Source organism: Lutra lutra, chromosome 3 (genome assembly GCF_902655055.1).
Source record: "Lutra lutra chromosome 3, mLutLut1.2, whole genome shotgun sequence".
In the NCBI taxonomy this organism is placed as follows: Eukaryota; Metazoa; Chordata; class Mammalia; order Carnivora; family Mustelidae; genus Lutra; species Lutra lutra.
This window is the reverse complement of record NC_062280.1, coordinates 64,666,629-64,691,808: the sequence shown is the minus strand read 5'-3', so window position 1 is coordinate 64,691,808 and position 25,180 is coordinate 64,666,629. Positions and strand designations below refer to the sequence as shown.

Here is a 25,180-nt window from a genome sequence, read left to right as displayed (position 1 = left end):
CCCCTCATCTTGTCATTGCCTAGAGTGCGGGGTTAAGCACTTTTTCCTCAGAAGGAGACCTGTTATTATAATTTTTTAAAATATGCACTAAAGTTACTGACTACTTCAGAACAACAGATGCCCAAAGCATTCAGAGAGATGTTAATTTTAAACTAATCTTTAATTACTTAATGAGCTCCTAGGAAATGATTCTGTCTCCAAGGGCCAAAGAACTAGAAAAAAAAAAAAAAATTGAAGTGTGTGAGTTGTGAGGCATAGAGCAATGTTATCCTTCTTTGTCTCTTTACATATACATAAAATGTTTATGAATCATATTTTCCTTTGAGAATAATTACCACCTGATTATGCTCTCTTAGCTTTAGCAGAAATATTGCTGATGATAATAGCTGGTGTTTATTGAGCAATTCATATATGCCAGACATTTTACTAACAGCTTTACATGGAGCACCTTATTCTATTCTTAAAACACACCCGCTACTTCGTCCTCATTTTACAGAGATCAGGTGGCTAACACAGAGGATTCTAACCTGGGCTGTCTGGCTTTGGAGCCAGCAGGCCTGACCATCACTCTGGATTCCTGTTTGCATGATGTTACTTTAAGTTGTAGGAGTCATTAAAAAATACTATTAAGAAATAACATACACAATTAAAATACAATATGAGACACACTTTTGATCAGAAACTTATCTGTCGATAGAGATCTAGGTTAGGTTGGGGCTGTCAATAGAAATCTACGACCTTGAAGAATTATGTACACGGCAGAAAGCTAAAGGTAGGTTTAAAGCACTTACATGAGAAATGCTTTGCAACGTGGACATTTCTCTGATGAAAAATGTTTAGTCTGCTAGAAAATAATTATGGGTCACCTTTAAAGAGTCTAAAACACACAGATGTCAGATTATATCTGTCACAAGCTGTCAAAAATGTTTTCTATCAACCTAAAATTGTCTAGGGATTGTTTCAAATCCACGTAACTTTACAGAGTGCTAATGTTTGCATTCAGGTTTTTGAGACAGCAGATATATCCAGAAAGATGTGTACTGGCTTGCAGCTTCCTCATGGCCCACGTGAGGGGCAGCCGCGGGAGTGGTCAGGAAGACCTCACATTCTTGACATGGATTCGGTGCAGCCATTTTCACATAAAAGCAGTCGCCTAAGCCCTGTGTTGCACTGATTACTTCCAAAATTTTGGGGGCTCCATCTGCTCCTTCCCACTTAAGCCACTTAGAAAAGAAAACACCAAACCAAACCAAGCAACCTCAGAAGAGTACAGGCTTCCAGGACTCCAAAATTAATAAGCAAAGAGCTACTCAGGATGGTGTAAGTATGGGCGAAAGAAAACAAAGACATTCCTGTGAGAAGATGAAGGTTAAAACCTGAGTGTGAAAATATGGCACAAAAAGGAATGTTGGAGACTGCTAATGAGTCCAAGATTTATCTTGGGGGTGACAGGGAATGTCGTAAAATTGGATAGCAGTGACACCGTATGACTTTGTAAAGACACTACACAGCCACTGAATTGTACGCTTAAGATGGGTGGCTTTTACGGTACGCAACTTCTATCTCAATAAGGCTGTTAAAAAAGAAAAAGGAAGGAAAGGAAAGTCTTGAAAACACAGAAACTGTAGTATAGGCAAGTGAAAATGAACTCAGAAAAGAGATGATGGCTGTTTCACATCAATAACACATGCATTCTAATATTTTCTGCAGCGTATTTCAAGGCACCCTTTTAAGAATTTGGGAAAAGATTAAATAACATTTCCTCAACACATTCTTTTAAGAAGCTGAACCCTCGCCCCAAGCCTCGCTCCCCCAGTGGCTCTGATGGTCCAGAGTGGCCGCTTTTTCTAATTTACATAAGGATTCTCCACAGGCTAGCAGTGGTGATGCCGCTTACTGAAACAGGCAGAACCATGAAGCACGACAAGTCTAGAATATATAAATAGGACATTATCCCAGACGGCATAAATGAAGTTCCTGTATGTTATTCCCCCCGCCCTCTTTTTTTCTATTTCAGAATCTCTTTTTGAATAAAAGGCAGTCTGGTAAAATAGTCTGATCAATCAGCAGACAGAGGGGTCTTTAACCTGAGAGAGCTTAATTTCCAAAACTTGTCTAGCCCTGCTGTTCATCTCCCAAGTGACTACCAAATAGCTAATTACCCTGAAACATCTGACTTTAGTATATTAGAAAGGAGAGAGGCAGATTGAACTTATTACACCTTGTAAGATTATCAGTAATTGTGACATCAAATATTGTCAGAAATTCAAAACAAATGTTCTTTCTTAACTCTAATTAAATTTGATATTCAAATTAGTATTAGTTTTTATATGTTAACAAAATTTTTCTTTTTTTTTTTTCTTTTTGGCCAGGGGCAGACGTAGCAGAGGGGTAAATCTCAAGTACTTTCAACAAGCAGATTGAAAATACCATCTGGGTGGACAACATCTTTGGGAAGACAGAATTTACTATCTGCCTTTACCTGTAAACATCCTCAATCCCCGCTGACAAGGAAAGCAATTTTTAGAATACATTAGATAGCTGTAAAAGTTTAAGTGAATATCTAAGACATGATTTTCTACATTTTCCCCTCTATAATCAAATTTGATGTGTGTCTCAAATTTGTAATAAGGATTATAAATTAGTCATTTCATTTTCTAAGTACAGATGACTTTTTTTCTTTCATTTTCCCACAGACTTCAGCATACAGTTCAATAAAAGATATTTACTAGTTTATTCTAACATGTTTCCTTTATATATTATTTATATTACATGGCATCATGACCAAGGCTTAGTCGTTCCCCATGGAATTTTTGCATATTATTAGTATGTCTACAAGTAGATAATGAAACTGAAGTTCAGAGAGGTCACTATTTGCCCAGAGTCCTGCAGATATTCAGACTTCTAGTGCATGGTTTTATTTATTACACTCATAGGCATTAATATTTCATGTTCCAGAGGAGGGACTACCGCTTATGTTAATAGATTCCATTTGCAAGGAGCTTATAGTAGGGGGGTGTGTATGTGTGTATATGTGTGTGTATGTAACATTTATATGTTGCTGCTGTGGGTTGTGCTTTTACCCAGTATCCATTTATTTTTCCCTTGATAACTGAATGCCGAGAACTTCCACTTAGGTCAACAGGTACAGAGGCTTCAGCCAATCAGTGTCCCCCAGCTATAGCAATTAGTTCTAGGAAGAACGTGAGTGTTCCATTTAGAGTCAATTAGATGCAGTAAGGCTTGGTCCTGAAACTTCTGGGAAAAAGATCTCACTTTTTCTCTGCATCTTTTTTACTACTATCTGGGGGAAACCTGGGTGAGAATGGGACCAGCCCAGAAGAAGTGAGGTTAAGAAAAAAAAAAAAAAATAGAAAGAAAGAAAAGAAAAGAAATATGTTGAAGGTGATACTTATTATTATTTTTTAATACATACTGTGTTATACTTACAATGGGCCAGGCATAGCCTTAAACACTTTATAAATATAATCCATTTAATCCTCTTAACAAACTTATGAGGTAGGAACTATTACAATCTTGACTTTATAATTGAGGAAACTGAGGCACAGATAAGCTAAGGAACTTGCCTAATGTCACACAACTAATAGATGAAGGAGTATGGATTTGGACGCAAGTAATCTGGCTCCGGTTTCTATGCTCTTAACTACTATGCTAGGGACATTGTTGAAACCATACATTAATAGTAAGGAAATACATATTTAACAATGCGTTATCAAAGAAAAAAGGAGATAAAAAGGAGAGAAGGAAAGAAAGAAAGAGAGAAAGAAAGAATATCCCTGATTTGTTGTATTTTCCAATTTCTCTATTTCAAATACTCTGGCTGTGGCGGATTTCAAGCTATTAACATGACATTATCTGGTTTGCAACATTCCTAAACACTTAATAACCACAGGCTTGGTACAAGCCAGCTGCTCCAATATATCACTGGAGTGGATACCAGATCTCCCTTCCACAAGACTGCATGTTTGTGAATCTATAATGTTCCATTTGGCTTAAGCCACTGTTGGTTGGGCTTTCTCTCTCTTGCAATATTAAGGAGTCCTAACTGACTTCAGGTTTCATGGATAATGAAATACTTTATGGAAACTGCTCTTTGTCATATGAGACCTCCACATGATATGGACAAATCCTTCATCAGATACCGCATCTTAATCAGAAACAGAGAGTTGAGGGGTGATGAATTTGGTCTATGTGGCACTGACTATATAATTTTCCAGACCTGGAGCAAAATGAGAATGACAGGCCCAGGTCCCTTTTTCTAAAAGTATTAAGAATTTCAAGATGATGATAGCAAAGCATTAAGCTAAGTACTGCTCGCCTCTGAGAATGTGGCCCTGAGGGACTCCCCAGGGCCATGACGATGAAGGTGTCCTTGTGTTAGTGTCACTCAGCTGGTAGGTGGCAGGGCGGGGGCAGGGGCAGGGGGGCTCTAAAGTCAGATCTACAAATCCCATAGCTCTTACACTCTTTCACAATGTTTCCTCACAAAAAAAAGGATCTGTCCATACACAGATTACCATCTGGAATTTGTTACTTAAGTTATTAATGATAACTAACAACATTTTATATTGTTGATCCGTTTCAAGCAAACATACAACTGACTCACTTATAGACTCCCATGTTGCTGCAACATCTATATATTAGACCACAAATATATCTAGTCTTAATTTCTTATTTACATTTTGTTTCCTTTAGGCAAAGTTAATTCTTCCCCGAAATTCATTGAGCTATTTATATTGTGCAATTTTTACTTCTCAGACAAAGCCAGAAAAAGAAAACAAATACTATTTCACATATCAGATTTTAAATCGTTCTGTTTGATATATTCTCCCCCTCCCTCCCCCACCCATACTTTACCATACAATTGCCCTAATTTTAAAAACATAGGTAACTCCAAATATCCTAAAGATTTTTCTTAAAACAAAAGCCAAATGAACAAAAATCCACCTTTTATCTTCCACTACAAAATTTTAGAAGTACCCCAGTTACTCTCTTCCTCATGGAAAACATGGACCTAAATACAGCTGTTTACAGTGCAATTACTATTTTTCAAAGTGCCGAGCTCAGTCTAATGGGTTTTATTACTGAGATTCTCACATTCAAAAATCATTATAACCCATGACAATATTCGGTGATCTACGATAATGGAGGAATGAAATGGGGGGAAAATCTTTTATATAAGATAAAATATAGTAGTTGCATTATGCAGTTTTATGTAACATCTGGGTTCTACTACTCAATTTTTGATGATTTTAAAGAAAACAGAAAACTAACCACAATGATTAGCTAAATAATGCTTCACATTAAATCTATGCAAACAACCAGTGGATAGTTTATCATGAATTATAACCTAGAAGCAGAGGCTCAATATAAACGTGGCCACGTGGCCTTCAACATTTCTATTTACCTGTTGACTAACCCAGGCTATTTAATTTTCATTTATGTTTGAAACATGAGAAGTGGAGAAGAAAAATATTCCAGCTTGGTTTCCTAGAAATATGACAAAATGCTCCAAGTAAACAAATCAATACATTGATATGCTTTAAAGATGATTTTCTTTTTTTTTTTTTTTAAAGATTTTATTTATTTATTTGACAGAGAGAGATCACAAGTAGACGGAGAGGAAGGCAGAGAGAGAGAGAGAGGGAAGCAGGCTTCTTGCTGAGCAGAGAGCCCGATGTGGGACTCGATCCCAGGACCCTGAGATCATGACCCGAGCCGAAGGCAGCAGCTTAACCCACTGAGCCACCCAGGCGCCCCTAAAGATGATTTTCTAAAGCATCTTAAAATTACAATATTTGTTAATGAGTAATGAAAATAAATGTACCAGCGAATAGGGGTCTTTCTGCTTTGGCACGGAAATGAGAACACTTAGATCGTATCTGATTTATCCATTTACCTGCAGTCACATTACCTGCTCAGATCTGTTGTGGTGCTGGTATTGGTCCTGAGACAAGGTATTACAAGAAGAAGCAAATTTGTCCTTCTCAAATTGTTTCTTCACTCTGGCCAAACCACCAGGCACTGTGCACATTCCAGATTCTTCCATCATCTAAGAAAATTTAAGAAAAAAGGAAAATTCAGCTTTGTATTTGCTCAAGATGGGATTTACAAGTTATTATTTTTTATAGTTGACAATTATTAATGGGTGGTATATTAAAAAACGTGAACACGCGCAATTATTTCAGTAGAACCTTACAGAAAACCTTAATAAAAAATAATCTCTTCATGTTGTTTTCTCATTTATCAGTGTTTGATATAAAGTCAGAAGGACCTTCAAAATATTGAGTTAGTTCTCCTTATCGCAGATAGATTTTGATATCTGGAGATGAGACCTATAGGATTGTAGGATGTATTTCTCTAATAATACACAGACTAGAAGAAATTAGAATAATGGATTCAATTTTAACTCACAGTAAGGTTGTCATTAAAATCCCAAACATCTACATAAACAACACATTATTAAGAATATTAAAAACATTTGACTCATTCCAAAATGTATTCAAATCACTAAAGATGAATAAAATAAGCCTCTCGTAGGCAAAAATGTCAATATCAGTCATAGTAACAGCTACTTAATACTAGTGCTGAGTGGTTTGTATGTGTTTACATATATCTTGTCATTTGATGTTTCTCCATATTCTGTGAGACATGGGCATTTATTCTCATTTTAAAATGAGGAAATTGAGGTTTGAGCACGTAAGGCAGCTTGTTAAGTTCTCATTGCAGGGGTGTGAGTATTAGCTGGAATTTGAAACCGTATCTGTCTTAATGACTGCTGTCTGTCTTAATCCCTAGTACCAAAGGACAGGCAGAAAAACTACTCTGGGGGTGGCATACCACAGGATTTAGCTTGGAAGGTTTAAGCTTAGAAGGATTCTAAGGCTATTATTGGCATTTTGCAGAACAGAAAGCCTTATTCAAGAGACATCTTTTGGAGCAACTTGAAAAACACTGAGGAGCCTTGTCAGATCTTATGCCCCTGTGGGAAGGGCGGTAACTTAAGGGCTTTGGTTCTGATGATTCAACACACTCCCCAGCCCAGCAGGCACTCAAGCCCAGATGGAATGACAACTCTCAAGCAAACAGGCCCCATGCCAACCAGTCCTCCTCCAAGAAGCCTCCAGGACCGCTTAAAACTGGGAAGGGATTCAGCAACCCTTCAAATCACAGGAGGTTTCCTGAGGTCTGGTCCAGTCCTGACATAACCCTGAAGCCTTGAGACCTGGAAGTAACTTCATGTCCGTGAACTGAAGTTCCCCTAACATGGACTGTGGACTCCTGGGATCCAGAAATCATGACCCAATATGTAGTTTCTCAAACAGATACTAAAAACACAACTATAATCTTGGGGTTTCCCATACTCCAAAATATCGGAGAATGAATTAATAATCGGCATTATCGGAATTACTAGCAAATCCAAATGGATGCTTTAACAAATTTATAAGCTTTCTAAGAATATGTATATTTGCTGCATGGGAAGAAGGGATAAAAGAATGCATCCTTCTGTATTTTAGATACATATTCTAACAAATTCTGCAACGAACTTCAAATAGAAATCCTGGTCAGTTACTGCCATTTGATACATGTTAAGGTCATGAGAAAGTGTGTCATCTATTTTGAAATTTAAGATAAAGAAGGGAAAGGGTGAATTAAGGTCATAATATTTCTTATACCCCTCCCTGACATTTAATGTACATAAGTGGCCTTCCGTGATTGATCAAACATAGATAATATGAGTATTAAATTATGGAAATTAAGGCAATTATTGTTAAGAAAAACCCTACTCTTTCCAACAACTATAAACAAGGTCCAAATCATGTGCTAATTAATCTAGTAAGCCTCAGTAATCATGCTAATGACTGAATACTTTCCTAATAAGTGCATTTTCACAAAAATATCAGTTCCTATACTGAACATGTTGCCTCTCATCTACCAAATGGATTAAAAATCCAGTATATCCATTCTTTTCTTTAACATTGTGCTTTGGATTCAGACCATATTACATATGCAAAAATTCATATAGTTAATGAATTTTATCAGTAGTCCTACTATTACACTGTTACTGCTGCTCACCCACCTAAACGAGAAAGTCTTTTGAATTATAATTGAGCAATGGTGATGTGGTTTCTTTATTTAGCTCATTTATATATGTGATCTGGCCAGACTTGCTCAAGGAGCAGTCTGTGGGCACGAGCTCCAGTGATGTTTCCTTTTATTCTTGGACTCAGAAATAAGATTTGGAATCTAATGGGTATGCCCATAATAATTAAGTCATTTTATTAACAAGTTAAATACCTACTTAACATTAACTCCTTTCAATAATAGGGTACTTTGGGTGCCTGGGTGGCTCAGCTGGTTAAGCGACTGCCTTCAGCTCAGGTCACAATCCCGGAGTCCTGGGCTCAAGTCCCACATTGGGCTCCCAGCTCCACAGGGAGTCTGCTTCTCCCTCTGACCTTCTACCCTCTCATGCTCTCTCTCAAATAAATAAATAAAATCTTAAAAAAAAATAAGGTACTTTAACTACCTGACACTTACTTGGGTTAATATATTACACAATTATCTATTGTCTTCACAAAGAACTATTGTTGGGTCCTTGGGCATAGTAGAAATAACATAATTTGGGGGTTGGATAAATCCGAGCTCTGACACTTATGACCTCAGACTAGAATTCAAGATTTATTTCTTATAAACTGTGAATAACAATATATTTTCCACATATTTCTTGCATTAAAAAAGATAACAGAAATAAAATCTCACAGCACAGAATCTGACATTTTAATTCATCGCTTAACAAATGTCACCTCCCCTTTCTCTTCTGGGACTCTCCCGCAGACCACTGCCTTTCCACAGGCATGACTTTTATTTAGGTTCGACCAAAAGCCATCTGGCTAAGGCTAGGACCAGGAGAAACTGATCTCAGTGTGACTGAAACATAATGGATTCAGTTTGGGGCCAAATCAGAGACCTCCAGATTTTACACATAAAACACTTTGGTTATGTGTATAGACAGAAATGTTGTTAAAGGCAGTTTCCACGATTTTGTAACTGAACAGACATTTGTTCTGTCTGACCAGATAAGGGAGTAAGGCAGTTACTTTGTTTTTCTTTAGATATTTACCAGGATTTCTCTGAGATAATGTATGTGCTCTTCCTCCCCAACACCTGCATAATATTAACTTAGGGCCGAACCAAATAACGGCATTTGTTGGGCCACAGGTGCTTTCTTGTGTGAGAGGAGGCAGTTGAATTCAGTTAAAAGAGCACAGGAGTCCAGACACCAGGGATTTAGTCTGGCTTTGTTACTAATGCATGATCTCCCATAAATCACTTCCCCTCAGTTTGTTTTGCCTGTAAATGGGCAGAGAAGAAAGGATTATTAAATTATTTATATGTAGGCTACCTTTATGATATAATTAACGTTTCATTTTTGCATTAAATAGTGGGATAATCAAGTTTTCTTAGTGCCCGATTTAAATATTCTTTTTTGTATAAAAACAAATTTGTCTTATGGTGTATTCTCCTAGTACCTGTAAAGAAAAAAGTCTTCCTAAATATATATACATAAAATGTTTACTGAATAACCCTTCTCTCACTGGGTACTTTCAAAATCTGTTTGTTTCCCCAAAAGTCTTTTCTCCAATTTCAAACACTAATTTGTAGTAAAGTTTCTTGATGATCCAGCAGGGGGCGCTATCTATGAAGACTGGCAGGAGGCACTGGTGTGATTCTGTTTATTTTGGAAGAGCTCGAGCTACTTCTGTGATTTCTGTACATTCATTCAAAATCCATGCTGCATCTGCAATGGATTTTAATGACTATGTAAAAACTTAAATGTCATTTGGAATTACAATATTGTTAATGAGTTTGGCACAGTCAGACTTGTCTCTAAATAATTTGTAAAGAAGAATGTTAAGAGTGGCTATTTTAAAGCACCACTCTTCTTGGATATTCTTTCTCTTTCTCTTTTGGTTAAATGAACAACTTTGCTAATTTGGATATTATAATTATAAAAGAGTATCCTTACATTCCATTAAGCTATAAAGCTGCTACTAATAAAATGACTCATCAAACCCTGTGGATTGAAGGCCACAGATGATGGAACCCAACAAATTCTTTTGAATATGACTTTATTATGCTTTGGCTCTAAAAATTGGTGGTCCTACTGAATCCTGCTGTTTCCTATAATCATAATTGGTTTAGCAGAGTGCCTACATTGCTAATCTCCCTCATTTCTATGTTGATTAAGCTACTCCTAATGGATTTAGTGCGTACAGAGAAATGAGAAAAGCAAAAAAAAAAAAGAAGAAGAAGAAGAAGAAAAAAAAGAAAAGATACCGCCAGTGAATTTAAATGAACTATCCATGAGACCAAGGAGGGCAGCATGCAGACCCACATTATTAAAATCTGAAATTAATTCCCAACCTTCCTAAGGAGAATAGCTATAGGTTAAATGATAATGACGGCAATAATAACACATTTCTACCCTGCCTTATGGCTTACACGTAAATTATCTCTTTGACTTCTCTCTAAGACCCTCTGTGCTGGATGGCTAGTCCCATTTTGCAGTTAAAGAAACTGAAGCTTAGAGAGGGGTTAGGATAGTAGCCCAAAATCACACAGTGAGGAAGTAGCAGCTCTGAAGCTTAAACTCATATCCTCTGACTTTGATTCAAACTAGGTCTGCCTTTTCTACTATATCCCACTGCCCTGCCGTGTCCTGTACTGCGAAGGAAGGAGGGTGTGTAAAGGGCAGACCTCAGTGAGCCCATTGCCTCATGCAGAACCAACCGGGAGCAGCTTACATTGGCAGAGAAGCTGCGGTAGTCACCCCTGGAAACAGCTGCCTGGTACCTCTCCATCCGCTCCTTCAAGGTCACCACTTCCTGGAGGTCTGATGCGCCCTCGCTCTGGCTCTGTGCACCACCGTCTTCCGCAAATCCACTCACAGGTTTGTTAGGGCCAACAGTCACTGAAAGCAAATGTAGCACGCTCAGATATGTGTTTCGGGCTTTGAAAAGAAAATACCATCATCTTATGAACAGTAAAGGCATTTTAAACATCTGCTCTCATAAGACAGACTGCAACATTTCACAGTACCGTGTTTTCAATGTCCCACAGTCACCCTCTTCTCTTCAAGCTTTCAAGCAAAGCTACAAAATGCCTATACGGGGCGTATGGTCATGCACACATCAAACAAAAATATTGTCTCCACTCTTACTCTTGTGATTATTCTGATGAAAAACAGTTATTAAGAGTTCCATAATGTTAATAATGAAACTTTCTGAGGAACTGTGTGTTGAATTTAGGTTAAAGGCTGTGAAGAGCGTGATCTCATTTACTTCTCTAAGAACCTCATGAGGTAGGTGCTATTCTTTTCTGAAATTTATAGATAAGAACATAGAGAGTCACAGTAGTTAGAAAACTTTCCCATGATCACACAATTAATTAATTTGATGGGTGGACTAAAGCTTTAGCAAGTCTAAAAATTGCTCTTTGCTTCTCTCTCCACCCTTTAACACTCGAGGAGATGGATCTAGCTAAAATAAAGGATTGCCATGAGAATTATAGACTGTGGGTTTATTTCTTTTATTCAGAGACATGTGTTACATGAGAAAGAAATAATAGTACCGTTAGAAAAAGCTTTGTCAGTCACCCATTTCAGATGGTCTGATATTTTCCCATTTAAGCCACCTACCTGACAAAAATACAGGGTATCAAGAATTGCATGCCTGGAAACACAGCAAAAGATTGACTGCATGATCACAGAATAACAGTGGTTAGAAACAGAAAGGTCTTCAAGAGCATGCAGTCTAACCTATTCGTTATAACCAGCTCCTTTTAGGCATATGGAAACATGTCTAACTAAATGTTTCCTTATGTGAAAGGAAGACGAGGACTCTCCATAGTTCTTCAGTTACATGTGCCAGAGCTGGACTCAAAACTAGATTTTCTTCCTAATCTAGTATTCTTTGCTGTTATCACTTTGCTTGATGGTTTGCTGTTCACTTTCAAAGAACCCTAATTCCAAAATCATTGCAAGGGCTTTTTCTGGGACCATTCGGTGTATGGTCCCTTATCCACATGGAGATACACATGTCCATGGGTGCATGCATGTCAGTATCATGTACATTCATTACTCATTCATGCACCCCCTGCCGTTCACCTTAGGACTGGTAATTTCTGGAACTCAAAGAGCAGGGCTCTTCAGTGTACTTTGTTATTTGGATTGGTTTAATTTAATCACTGTAAACCAAGACCCAAACAATTCCTGGTGAGAGACAACCGAGCTGTTTCTTCCCTTTCCTGTTCTTCCTACTTCCTTCTCCAGCTCCCACACTGAACCATCTTATAGAATGGTTTGCTTTTTCTATTTTTAGTTTCTTTTAAGGTTTATGCACACAACAGATGAGAACAACTTCTGTGATCCAGAAAAAATGAATAATTATTTGTTTTGGCTCCCTGAGTATCTGATTTTCCATAGGGAGTTCTTATTCAAATAAACATTTTCACATATTTCAATTAAAATTGTAAACATATTTTACTTTACACAAATACAAAATATACGGGAATACGAAGTTGTGATATATGCACACTATGACTGTACAACACTGATCAACACTGATTTGTTCATAACAAATGTCAGTTATTTGTGAAATTCACCTGACATTCAAAACCTCATATCCATACGAAAGTACATTCTTCCAGTTGATTCTGATAAAAAGACTTTCTCTCATGCTACTGAAAGTCTTTCACATGTAAAGAAAGTATATCTTTATTTTCCCCTGCGGATTATTTATCTACACAGATGAATTCAGTTTCTATTCAACTATACTATGACTTTGTTATGAATGATCACTATATAGATTTTACTGAACTTGACTCCATAAAGTTTTTCCACATTAAAATATAAATTTCACTTTGTATATTATTCATAAAAGATGTCATTCTTTTAGTTATCTTAACAGAAAGTCAGCAATTTATTTTTGCTAAAGTTTACAGATGGTATTTACTTTTCAGATATTTGACTTTTATCATTTTTCATCCTACAGGGAAAGGCCCAAGATTAATGGTCAGGAAATCAATGGCCTGATTATTAAGAGATTCGGATTCCATTGCCTTGTGGGCTTTCATTTTGATCACAGAAAATACACTACATCTTAATTTCTCTCTCTTTCCCATCAGTATTTGCCTACACAGATAGTCATAGAGTAGAAAACTTACCTTGAGTTAACAAGCTGTGTCCATATTATTTCCTTTCCTCACCTAATAAGTGATTTTTCTTGCCCAATGTACTATAACACACTGTATCTATCTGCTCTTATCCTGATGTTGATGACACCTGATATAATTTTTAAGGTTGATCAGACAGTCCCCTATTTTTAAGATTGTTTATTTGAATGAGAGAGAGAGAGAGAGAGAGAGAGAGAGAGAGAGAGAGTTGGGGGTAGGTAGAAGCAGAGGGAGAAGGAGAGAGAGAATCTTGAGCAGACTGCATGCTGAGCGCAGAACCCTACTCAGGGCTTGATCTCATGACCCTGAGATCATGACTGGAGCCAAAACCAAGAGTTGGATGCCCAACTGACTGCATCACCCAAGTACCCCTAGACAGCCCCTTCCTTAGGGATAGGTGAGGAAGAAGACAGGGACATTGGTCCCCCCACCTCTTACTGTGACATCTCAGAAGGCTTGAATGCAACTGAGATTGGAGAACACCATGAAATGAGTTTAGGGAACCTTTAAAGAGAGGGGTGACACAGAAGTACAAGTAAAGATGCTCATAAAATACCTATGGAAAAATAGGGGGAGATTTGCATACCTGTAGGTATAGAAATCAGACTGTGAAAGAATATGGGACAAAGCTAAAGTGGTCTGTGAAAAAGGAAGGGAAAACAAACTTTTCAAATGACCATTTCTGCTAGAAAGCATTATAAATATTAACAACACAGAATCATTGTACTAGACGTGACTTGTCTCCGGGGCTTAGTGGCAATTCATTGTTCAGATGAGTAAATGAAAATCCAAAGAAGTTCAGTGAATTCTCCCAAATCTCCAGAATTAATGGCTTAGCTGGACACAGAATCCATTGCACCCTAAATGTCAACTGTTCTCTTTTGTTTGCTGATGAGAAAATAATTGCCAACCCACCCAAAATAGTTCTTCTATGTAGAACAGAATAAATCCTATAAAGCAGAAGGAACATATAAAGGAAGCACTTTGAAAGAAAATAAAACACTAAAAAATACAAGCTGTTATGAAAATGATTATATGCCAAGGATAAGAATGTCTTTTATTAGAATTCTGAGGTTCTTAGGGAAAAGATTTATATCATTATTTTTATATTTTTTGTAATATACTACACATAAATCTAACTTATGTCCACTTATGTATACTTATATACATACATCAGTATACATATTTATAATATACATACATGTATATACATAAGCATACATAAGTGTACACTTACATGTACTATTTTCTTAAATCATGAGAGATTGTATGACTACAGATCTATTTTTTTGAGCTTGAAATATGTGCTTTTCTTCTGCAGTTTTAAAAAACAAGATAACTAAATTAACCAATAAAATCTGCCTAGTTACAAAACTCATACCTTCCTGAATTTTACTTTTTATGGAGAGTCCATGTTTAAACATTTTTTAATATGCAAAGTAGTATAATATAAGATAGAATGCTCTTCCTTTCCTGACCAATTATTCACATGCCTATAGTCAGTCACAGAAGGATTGCATAGACAACCATCTGTGTTTCTATGGAGTAAAATAATAGCTTTAAGAAGTCAGATATGGAAAACAATGAGGAATAGTCAATGAAATTAATACACTCTGGGATTTTCTTCTCATTTCACAACTTCTATTATCAGTGAAAGAATTCTTAGAAATATGCACAGATTTGAAACTGGCGTTTCAAAAAGGTTCATTATTGGGGCGCCTGGGTGGCTCAGTGGGTTAAGCCTCTGCCTTCGGCTCAGATCCTTATCCCAGGGTCCTGGGATCGAGCCCTGCATCGGGCTCTCTGCTCAGTGGGGAGCCTGCTCCCCCACCCTCCGCCTGCCTTTCTGCCTACTTGTGATCTGTCTGTCAAATAAATAAATAAAATCTTAAAAAAAAAAAGGTTCATTATCATGAACCATTCTTCTAACCAGATGTTCAGGAAATTTTAAGTTTGGAATTCAGTGGTCTATAAAAGGATATGTTCTTACAACATTAAGAAATAACATCTCTCTTCATTTCCCATTAAACAATTGTCTAGAAATTTGGAGTAATAAATTATATATATGATCCTAAGATCTTCATAGAGTAAGAATTTGGAAGTCAAGGTCAATGTTTGCTATGATAGTGCTGGGATCAGTGCCTTGCTCAAAAATATGGTCAAAGGCAGAAAAATGCCTCTTTAGAAAACGCCCAGTGTGGCACAGTTCACAAAGCCAAGAGCTCTGTCATGATCTTATTTCTAAAGCAAGATTCCACCTCAGCACATTTTCTAAATGTAATTTCTTACTTTCAAAATATGGGAGGCACATTTCTAAACTGTAGTTGAACTTGATAAAGTTTTATGGAAAAGAGGACCACATAACAATACAATAATGGATGCAATTCGATGAAAGGTAGGTATTAAACCCCAGGGCTTCAAAACTGGCTTACACAAATACTGTTTAAATTTTTGTGAGTCACCTTATTTCTTTCCTCTTTTGCCTACATCATATGGATTATGTGGAAGTCTATAGAATAAAGTAAGATACTTTGGCCTCTACATTTCATTGACAGACCACTTGCTAGTGTTGCAATGCTGGTATTAGCTGTATCTGAATTACAGCAGGCACCTGGCTGAGATAAAGTCAGAAGAAAAGAAAGCTGCCAGAGATGAGAAAAGAACTAGGGGTGTTAAAGTTTTTAGAAGAGTTAAAATACACACTGGGGGCAGTAAATAGTGTAATATATGTTGTGGAAAAGAAAATCACTAACATTAACAGCAATGTGAAAGGCAATGACAGAAAACGGAGAGCAAAATCCAAACTGTATATTGATAGCATTTCAATGAGAGGCTGGGATGGGGAGAGTGGGAGGCAGAACAAAAAAGATATATTTGAAGAAAAATTACTGAAAATAAAATTTGGGCACAGTTTTAAAATATGTACTATAATCCAGAAATAAAATTAAGTTTGAAACATCAGTATAACAGTAAATCCGTTTAAAACATTGCAAGTTTTACAAGGAAAGAGAAAAATTCTATAATTATTTAAAATTATGAAGCGTTTCTGTGATGAAGAAACAAAATTCAGACATCCTTAGATGCCTTCCTTATAATATTGAAAACCAAAAGGAATTAGAAAACTGGTTACTGGTTACTGAAATTTTAGTTCTTTGAGCTATAGTCTGTATGAATCCTAGTTGGTACTGGCGTCAACATCAAAGTTAAAAGACAGTCCATATAACAAAAGACATCCGAAAAGAAAACAAAGGGCTTTAAATTTTAAAAACCTAAACAAGAAGGTAGGAATAAGATCAGTTGTAATAGTCATAAAAATAAACACAGGTCAAACTCCACACTGAAAGACAAACAAATAAATCCAACCATATGCCACCCACAAGACATCAACCTAAAACAAGACACAAAATTCAAAAAGAAAATATTGGGTAAAAATGTAACAGGCAAATATAAAATGAAGAAAAGTCATTGTGGCTATATTCTTTTCATGCAAAATTACATTAAAGACGAAGTGTCCTAAATGAGATAGCAGGGCCATTGACAGTTGGAAGATACTAATCCCACTGTGAAGCTTTAACACTGTAAGCCTCTACATGCGGACTAGCATAGTACAGAAACATGTAAACACCATAAATAACAAGAAAAAGGAGAACTGCAGGGTGCCTGGGTGGCTCAGTGGGTTAAGCCTCTCCCTTCAACTCAGGTCATGATCTCAGGATCCTGGGATCGATCCCCGAATTGGGCTCTCTGCTCAGCAGGGAGCCTGCTTCTCCCTCTCCCTTTGCCTGCCTCTCTGCCTACTTGTGATGTCTCTCTCTCTGTCAAATAAATAAATTCTAAAAAAAGAAAAAAAGAAAAAAGGAGAACTCTATGGGAATCTAAATGCTGTGGGTGACATTCATGTATCTCCCTCCATCTTTGCCATATGAAATTTAAAAAATATTTTATTTATTTATTTGAGAGAGACAGAGATAGTAAGAGAAAGAGCAGGGGAGAAGCAGACTCCACACTGAGCAGAGAGCCCAATGCAGGGCTCCATCCCAGGAACCTGAGATCATGAAGGCAGACACTTAACTGACTGAGCCACCCAGGCGCCCTGCCATATGAAATTCAAAAGGAAATGATTCATACTATATAATTAATATGGCTTCCTTAAAGTATTTATTCATTACCACTAAACAACTGTGGGTTATCTACAGTAAGCATATGACTCACTCACTATGCTTTCCAGCTTTCAGACTAGTTGGAAAGAAAGACAGGCAATTATAACCCAAGAGTTAATGGGTTTGCACCAGGTGAGTGGAGAGCCTCCCAGGGAGGACATAATCCACTCGGGTGTGTCAACGAGCAGGTGTCAGGGAAAGCATCCTGAGAAGTAGGATGTCTGCACTGAATCATGAAGGAGCTGGTCACATGAGTATGTAGATGAGCAACGGGACAAGACAGCAGCATTACCAACAAGGCATGTTGGGGAAACTGGGTAATGATTTTGTGAAAAACATCCAATAGTTCCTCACCTTGCAGCACGTTACAGAGTATCAGATGGAATAAAGAGCTAAATGCTTTTTGAAATGTTGAAAAATCTTCGGAGAAGTAGAAAATGATTTCAGTTGGAGTTCCTAAGCTTAAAAAATAGTGTGGAGTAAGAAACCTTTTAAACAAAAATAATTATAGGACAAAAGGAAAACTGGAGGGGGCAATTATAATAAATAGGCTGAAAGTATTACTTTTTAGTAAAGAACATGGACATATCTGAAATAAAAGTACAAACATTACTGAACAATAAAGGATTCAAAAGAATGACTCACAAGTAAAAAAGTCAGAGCACATATATATGAAGTGTTTTCTGTGTGTCAGACATTAATCCACTGAGTGCTCTCAACCATCCTATGAGGTAGAGACTATTTTTATTTTTTATCTCCATTTTATAGATAAGGAAACAGAGACACAGAAAGGTTACAATACTTGTTCAAGGACAGGTGGCTGGTGAGCGTCAGAGCTGGAAGGGGAAGCCACGCAGTCTGGCTCCAGGTTCTGTGACATTCCAATTCTGCGCTACTTCTCAAAGAATACACGTGTCCAAAAACCAAAGCCAAACCCAAATAATCACCTTCCCAGAGTCTTCAAATGACAAAGAGGTGCCTTCTTCTGGGGTGAACTGACTCTTATCACGTATACCATAAATACAGAAAAAATAGTCCTAGATCACTAACCCAGTGTATAATCATGACTCAAAAGAAATTCTAAGGTTTAATAGTAACTTGAACTCTTGAGCAAATAAATGAGAATGTAATGATTTTTTTCTTTGTACTTTTCTAAAGTCAATCCAAGAAATCTTTATTTAGTCCACACTAAGAACCAGACAGAACGCTGGCATGCCCCACAAGCCCACGAGGCTGACGCAAACACAGAGAGCAGCTTCAAGTGGGCAAACACACTTCCGGTGACACATCGATAGTCTTGTTATTGTATTTTGGATGGGTTATAAAGAAGTCAACTGCTTAGTACTTGAAAAATTGATTTAGAACTATATTGGGGAGTGATGAACTAAATTCCATCAAATCTAAATATATGATCTATAACCCAGTTTGGATTGGTGAACCAGGATATCATACTGATGGACACAGCATTGGCTCACAGCCATTAGCATGAATAAGATTTCTAGAATTCTTAATATTTTCATATTCCTCAGCTGATAACAAAGTTCATCTCTCTTAAACATCTAGAATACTATTGCTAAGTCAAATTTGTAATCAATTTTTTTTTAATTATTTGATATATATATAGAGAGAGATCACAAGTAGGCAGAGAGGCAGGCAGAGAGAGGAGGAAGCAGGCTCACTGCTGAGCAGAGAGCCCGATGCGGGGCTCGATCCCAGAACTCTGAGATCATGACCTGAGCCGAAGGCAGAGGTTTAACCCACTGAGCCACCCAGGTGCCCCTGTAATCAATTTTTTAAAAGATTTTTATTTATTTATTTTAGAGAGAGAGAGCAGTGGGAAGGACGGAGAGAGAGAGAGGGAGAGAATTGCAAGCAGACTCTGTGCCGAGTGCAGAGCCCATGGAGGAGCTTCATCTCATGACCTGAGCTGAAATCAAGGGTCGGGCATTTGACCAACTGAGCCACCCAGGCACCCCCAAGTTTGTAATCAATTTGAGTTTTATATATTTTACTCCATTTGAATATTATAAAACCAAGAAATAGATGGAGAATAAAATTAAAGAGTTAGTATATAGTACAATCTTGCATTTACAGCTCTTAAAAAAACATGGGGAGGAAGGGCAAAAAGTAAAATGAGTGGACGTGTAGGCCACACTTCCACACATAAACTTGGCTCTGGCATCCATCCAGCATGTGAGCAGAGTGAATCAGATTCCATGTTTTGAACTAACCTCCCTATAGTCCCATTCCCTCCAAGTGTACTATGTTGTTGTGTGTACGCTTGTCACCTTCCCCCAAATCAATTCATTCATCTGATTTCATCTGCGCACCATGCTTTCTACATTAACAAAAACAGATAATCTCTCAGGATAATACAAAGAATTAGTTCTTGCCTCCTTACTCACCCTTCCCTAACCAGTACTCTCCCAGTTCACCAGATACTGGAAGAGATGCTGTATTTCCAATTGCCTGTTAGAGGAAGAAGACAAGATTCAGCAACATTGGAAGCAAAATATCGGTCCTCCAAAGATGTTCACATCCTTCTCAGAATCTGTGACTGTATTATTCCACATGGCAAAGGGACTTTGCAGGTGTGATTAAGTTAAGGGCTCTGAGATGGGGAGATTATCCTGGATTATCTACGTGGGTGCCATATAATAGTCTCAAGGGTGCTCATAAATGAAAGAGAGAGGCAGGAGAGTCACAGTTAGAAAGAAAAGGTGGGGACAGAAGCAGAGGTAGGGGTGAAAGAGAGGGGGTGGGGACAGTACAGATTTTATGTTACTGGCTTTGAAAGTGGAGGAAAGGTCCCACGAGTTAATGAATGCAGGCAGCTTCCAGAGGCTGGAAAAGGCAAGAAAACAAGATTTCCCCCTGGAGCTTCTGGAATGAGCTTGGCCCAGCCAACACCTTGATTTGGTCCAGTGAAACCCATTTTGGGTTTTAGACCTCCATACAATACTATAACAAATTGTGTCATTGTAAATGACTACTTTTGTGGTAATTTGCTAGAGCAGCAATAGGAAACTAACATGAACATCCACAGTACACATTCATGCAGGTCTCCGAGTCAGAGATCACCACACGGTAGATCCTCTCTAAATCATATTAGTTCCAGCTCCCCCAAATCACTCCAATTTATATCTACAAACCACCTTGCAATGAAGTTATTCTTCATGCTCCCCTAAAGAAATATCCATCTTCTTATAGATAAGACTGGGTTTAGATGTCCATTTAGATTTTAATCTCTCTGAGTAAGAGAACTGCCATTTCTAATTGTAATGATGTACTAGCACATAGACTCATCCTGTTTCCTGCAGCTCCTGTCATCTCACAAGAAGTACTTCTTGTACTAAAGCAGTTATGAATGAATAGAATTTAGTCAGAAATTAGATAATTATTAGTAAAATAATATTGCCAGTTTGGGCATATTCAGAAATTTAATCATATTGCTGTTACATATTTTTAAATTAATTGTTTAATTTAGTTAAAGAATTGCCCAGTTACAAAAATCAATAATTGAATACACTGACTTAAATATTTTTGAAATGGTCAAATAAATTAGAACTATTAAATGCCTATCGATGGTGCATATTTTTACAGCCAAGTCTCTTGTTAGACATTTCCCTAGCATAATCAAATTTATATTTCATTATAACAATAACTGTCTGTTAATGAGTACTGATTATGTGTTAAACATTTTACATGTATACTTTACATCTAATTTTTATAGGAACCGTATCTGATAGGTGGTATTACTTCCATTTAGCCAATGAATAAAGTAACATTCAAAAGATAAAATCATATAGTAAGTGGTTGAGCCTGGAATTGAGTTCAGGTATTTCCAAACTACCTATTCAACTCTACGGAGTCTCCTATGTAAATATTTTTAATTAAAATAAAGTGTTTTATTAGAAAGTACATTTTTAATTGAGGCTATATGAATCCTCCTTTCTGCTTCCTAAACATCTGTCCACAAATCCTTTCTGAACATTTATTTTAGTGCATGTAGGGATAAGTCAAAGGGAGACCAATAAAGTTGAATATCTATGACTCTAATTGGCTCTTTTTTCATCCTCATAAGCTTGAGTTTAGAATTGGAAATGGAAGCAACTTTTTCAATTATACTTCCTTGGTCACTACAGAGATCAAACTTGAGACAGGGTTGGGTATCCATCTGACCAAGCAGGGAAAGGGATGAACTTCACTCTAAGGGAAGAGAGATGCAAAGCAAGGACCACTGCCCTAATTTTCTCTTGATCTATTGTGCTCCAGGGCATAAGAGTTGGTGTCATGCTTCCATCACAGTGTCCTGCTGTTAAATATATAAATATGTCAGATATACAATTAAGGTGTCTGATCATCTCTCTTCTTAAGGCTTCAGTCATGCATTCAGTAAACAGCTACTGCCCTTCCACTGTAGGCCAAGCAAAGTGCTCCAGGCTGGGCGCAAATTATATAGAACCCTGCTCTGCTTGAAGAGAGAAGAAAAGGAAAACACCAGAGAGATCCTCAAGAAATACAGTATTCTAAGAAGTGTTGATCTGGTCTTATGTCTAAAAACAGGAATAAAACAGGTTGCATCATTTCAACATGCTGACTTCTTTTTTCTTTTTTAAATTTTTTAATTTATTTAACAGAGAGAGAAAGATCACAAGCAGGCAGAGAGGCAGGCTGAGAGAGAGGGGGAAGCAGGCTCCCTGCTGAGCAGAGAGCCTGATGTGGGGCTCGATCCCAGGACCCTGAGATCATGACCCAAGCTGAAGGCAGAGGCTCAACCCACTGAGCCACCCAGGCCCCCCAACATGATGACTTCTAAATAAAACAGGCTCCCAGATGACTGGTCCTGGAAAGGAAGTTGGCTTGTCTGGAGACACACCAAGCGCAGCCCTCCCTAGAAGGGGAATCTTGAGGAACCTGGTGGCACACACTCCATATCTCCACCCCCCAAAACCACATTTATTTATATCGAGATGAAATAAATTAAGCTGGATCAAGCCCAATCATATTTGATGGGATTAAAAAGCCCCTTACAGGTAGCCTGCCATGAGGCTCCATTTCCCTTCGGATTTCCCCCACTTAACCCAGGCGGTGAGTAGCTCCCTCTGCTGTGCCCTCCTACCACTTAAAAATTATACTTCTAAAAAAAAAAATTATACTTCTATTTGTATGACATTACTTTGTGGTGTATCTTTGAGTCCCCTCCCCTGCCTTATCCCCACCTCTGTCACTTTCTACCAAAATGCAAGTCCCTCCAGCCCAGGGCTAAGTTAATTTTGTAAACCTGTTCCGCTCCAGCCTCTGTCTTGGGCTGTTATCCAGAAGGATGCAGACCCACATGTGGATTAACTATCCACTCTGGACCCAGAAAGCCCACTATTTAACCTATTTCCGACACTCACTTTTGACTTTAGGCAAATTGCTTAACTTTTCTAAGCCTCTTCCTTCTTCCCTATGTCTTAAGAATGATAACAGAACCTAGGGGTTACTGTGAGGACTGAAGGAAATCTTACAAAAGTAGAGTTTACTGAATATCTTGCACATAGTAAATAATAAATGCTCACTAGCTTCCAGTCACTCTAGGTGTTATTATCCGCCCCCCCAAGTGTAATCATCCAGATAATCTGAGCTGATATAAGTCGAGAATAATAAAAGTTATGAAATTTCCCAAGGCTCAAAGCTGTAAGTGGAAAGGACAGGACTCGACTCTGATCCACCTAATCCTAAAGCCTTCTGTAAGGATAGTCCATTCCTCTTTATAAATCAGGTATCTACCATGTTTCCTAAAACAAGGACAACACAACAATAATGAAGGAATGGACAACTACATGTTGAGATTGAGACAAAGAAGTTGGCATAGTCCTACCCATCTGGCCACAGAGATGAAGAAAATATATGAAGGAGGTGAAATTACTAACTCAATGTTATGATATCCAAAGTGTATCTTGATGCTAGCTGATGAATCACTAATTTTTCACCAGCAAGTAACAAGGTAGTACTCTGAAAATGTGAAGTTCATGAAATCACCCTAGTGTATCACGTGATAGGGACAGATTGATTCTCTTTCTCCCTAAAAAATATTCCTCATGGTTACCCCTGTTTTACATAATTTAGGTAAAATCATGAAACCAACACTCAGTTAACATTTTTCATTTCCCTCTGCGGCTTTTGAGCAGTGGGCACAAGACAGCAAACCCTGGTCTGGACTAGCCAGGTAGGAAGGATGGGGGCCTGCCCTAGTCTCTGCTGCCCTGTGGCTGCCTACCACAGGCAAAAAGAAGGGTCCTAGATTTCCTCATCTGTGATCCATTCCACAGTTGCTCTGCTAAGTACCTATGCACTGCTAAGTACTCCTGCTAAATACCTCTACTAAGTACCTTTATTTAGATGTTAACTAAGCCCTAAATAGAGTTGTTGCTAAATTCATTTAGTTTTGAATATAGATATTCTTCTTTTTGAGTATTCCTTCAGAATTCTCTGATACTTTCCCTTTTTCCAAATTTCACCTCTCTCCTAAGGTTAGCAGGTGACAAAGGATATTAAAAGAAAGCCCAAACCATCAGATTCTGACTCTCACCAATTTAGGCAATTGAAACTGTGGCAGCTTTTCTCGTACTAATCACCCTTTTCCTCTGGATAATAAAATATATTTAATTTAGGCCTTTTGTCTTACAGAAAGTCAGTCCCTGAATTTACACAAACTCTTTTCAAAGACCTTAAGTCTTTGTTTAATGTGCTTTCTCTGCCCAGATCCTTTGATATCTTTTTTTTTCTTTTGAACTTTATGGCTCATAGGCTTGGTCAAAGAAGGGAAACCACACTGATTTACATACTGTCTTTACTGAACATTTTTTGGAAAAACTAAGCAATTGAGGGGAAAGAGAAAATGCTGAAATAATGTAACATATTGCTCAGTAAATAACTGACTCTTCCGGAAATAAGTTCACCTTTCCAGAGCAGTGATGTACTTAGAAAAATTCCACCTAAGAGAATGAATGCTTTCAAACAATATGCTCTTTAATCACTAAATCTCGGGTAGGAAGACAAAAGTGCTAATGTTCAGGAGAAATGTTAAGAATCTGGTAGAATACTATTTTTCTTACCAAAGCTATAGGTTTTTCTAATGTGCTCTAAAATGAAAGGTAATCAGCATCTTTTTCATATGTTTGTACTCTCCCATATACTTCCTGGTTATTGTCCCCATTATTGTAGGGGGCACTAGAAAATGCTCTGTACATTTTGACCAGTCTTTTAAGTATAGAACTGGGATGTTTATAAGTTAAAGTGCAATGATTTTAATGTATCAAAACTTTGAATCAGTCGGGTGCTGGGTTATTCTCCCTGTCACCATTAAGGTGCCCTCCATGCCCTTTGCATGTAAATGCAGACTGTAACTTCAAAAGAAAAAGATGATGTCAGTTTCCTAATGAAATGTCGGTACTAGGATCGGTCCAAAGAGTGGACGTAATTTAATAGTCTGCCCTGCTTAAGATACCCATGAAGTACATAGTCAGTCAGTCTCATCATCCTTCAATTTATTTATACTTATTTATCTTTACAAATTTGGCCCTGCCATTTGTTTCTTTTCTCAGATTCAAAACCTAATCCTCTAAGTGCACCATCACTTTATGTTGCTTATTTCACTCCTGTTCTTAAAGGGTGAAGTGAAAAAATCACCCTTTAAATGTTACTCAGATTAAAGCTTGCTCTTGGGACACCTGGGTGGCTCAGTTGGTTGGACGACTGTCTTCGGCTCAGGTCAT

At 37.6% G+C, this 25,180-nt stretch overlaps 1 protein-coding gene across 2 annotated transcripts in view; it reads right to left on the bottom strand.

Moving 5' to 3' along the window:
* XIRP2 (xin actin binding repeat containing 2) overlaps positions 1–25,180 on the bottom strand; it is a 73,904-nt gene that overhangs the window by 38,037 nt on the left and 10,687 nt on the right. For both annotated transcript variants that reach the window (XM_047722021.1, XM_047722023.1), the window contains 2 exons: positions 10,830–10,996; positions 5,936–6,073 (listed from right to left, as the gene is read on the bottom strand). In XM_047722021.1, coding sequence (XP_047577977.1) covers positions 5,936–6,073; positions 10,830–10,886 — 195 coding nt within the window. In that variant the 5' untranslated portion in view covers positions 10,887–10,996. Of the gene's footprint in view, positions 1–5,935; positions 6,074–10,829; positions 10,997–25,180 lie in introns of those variants that run through there.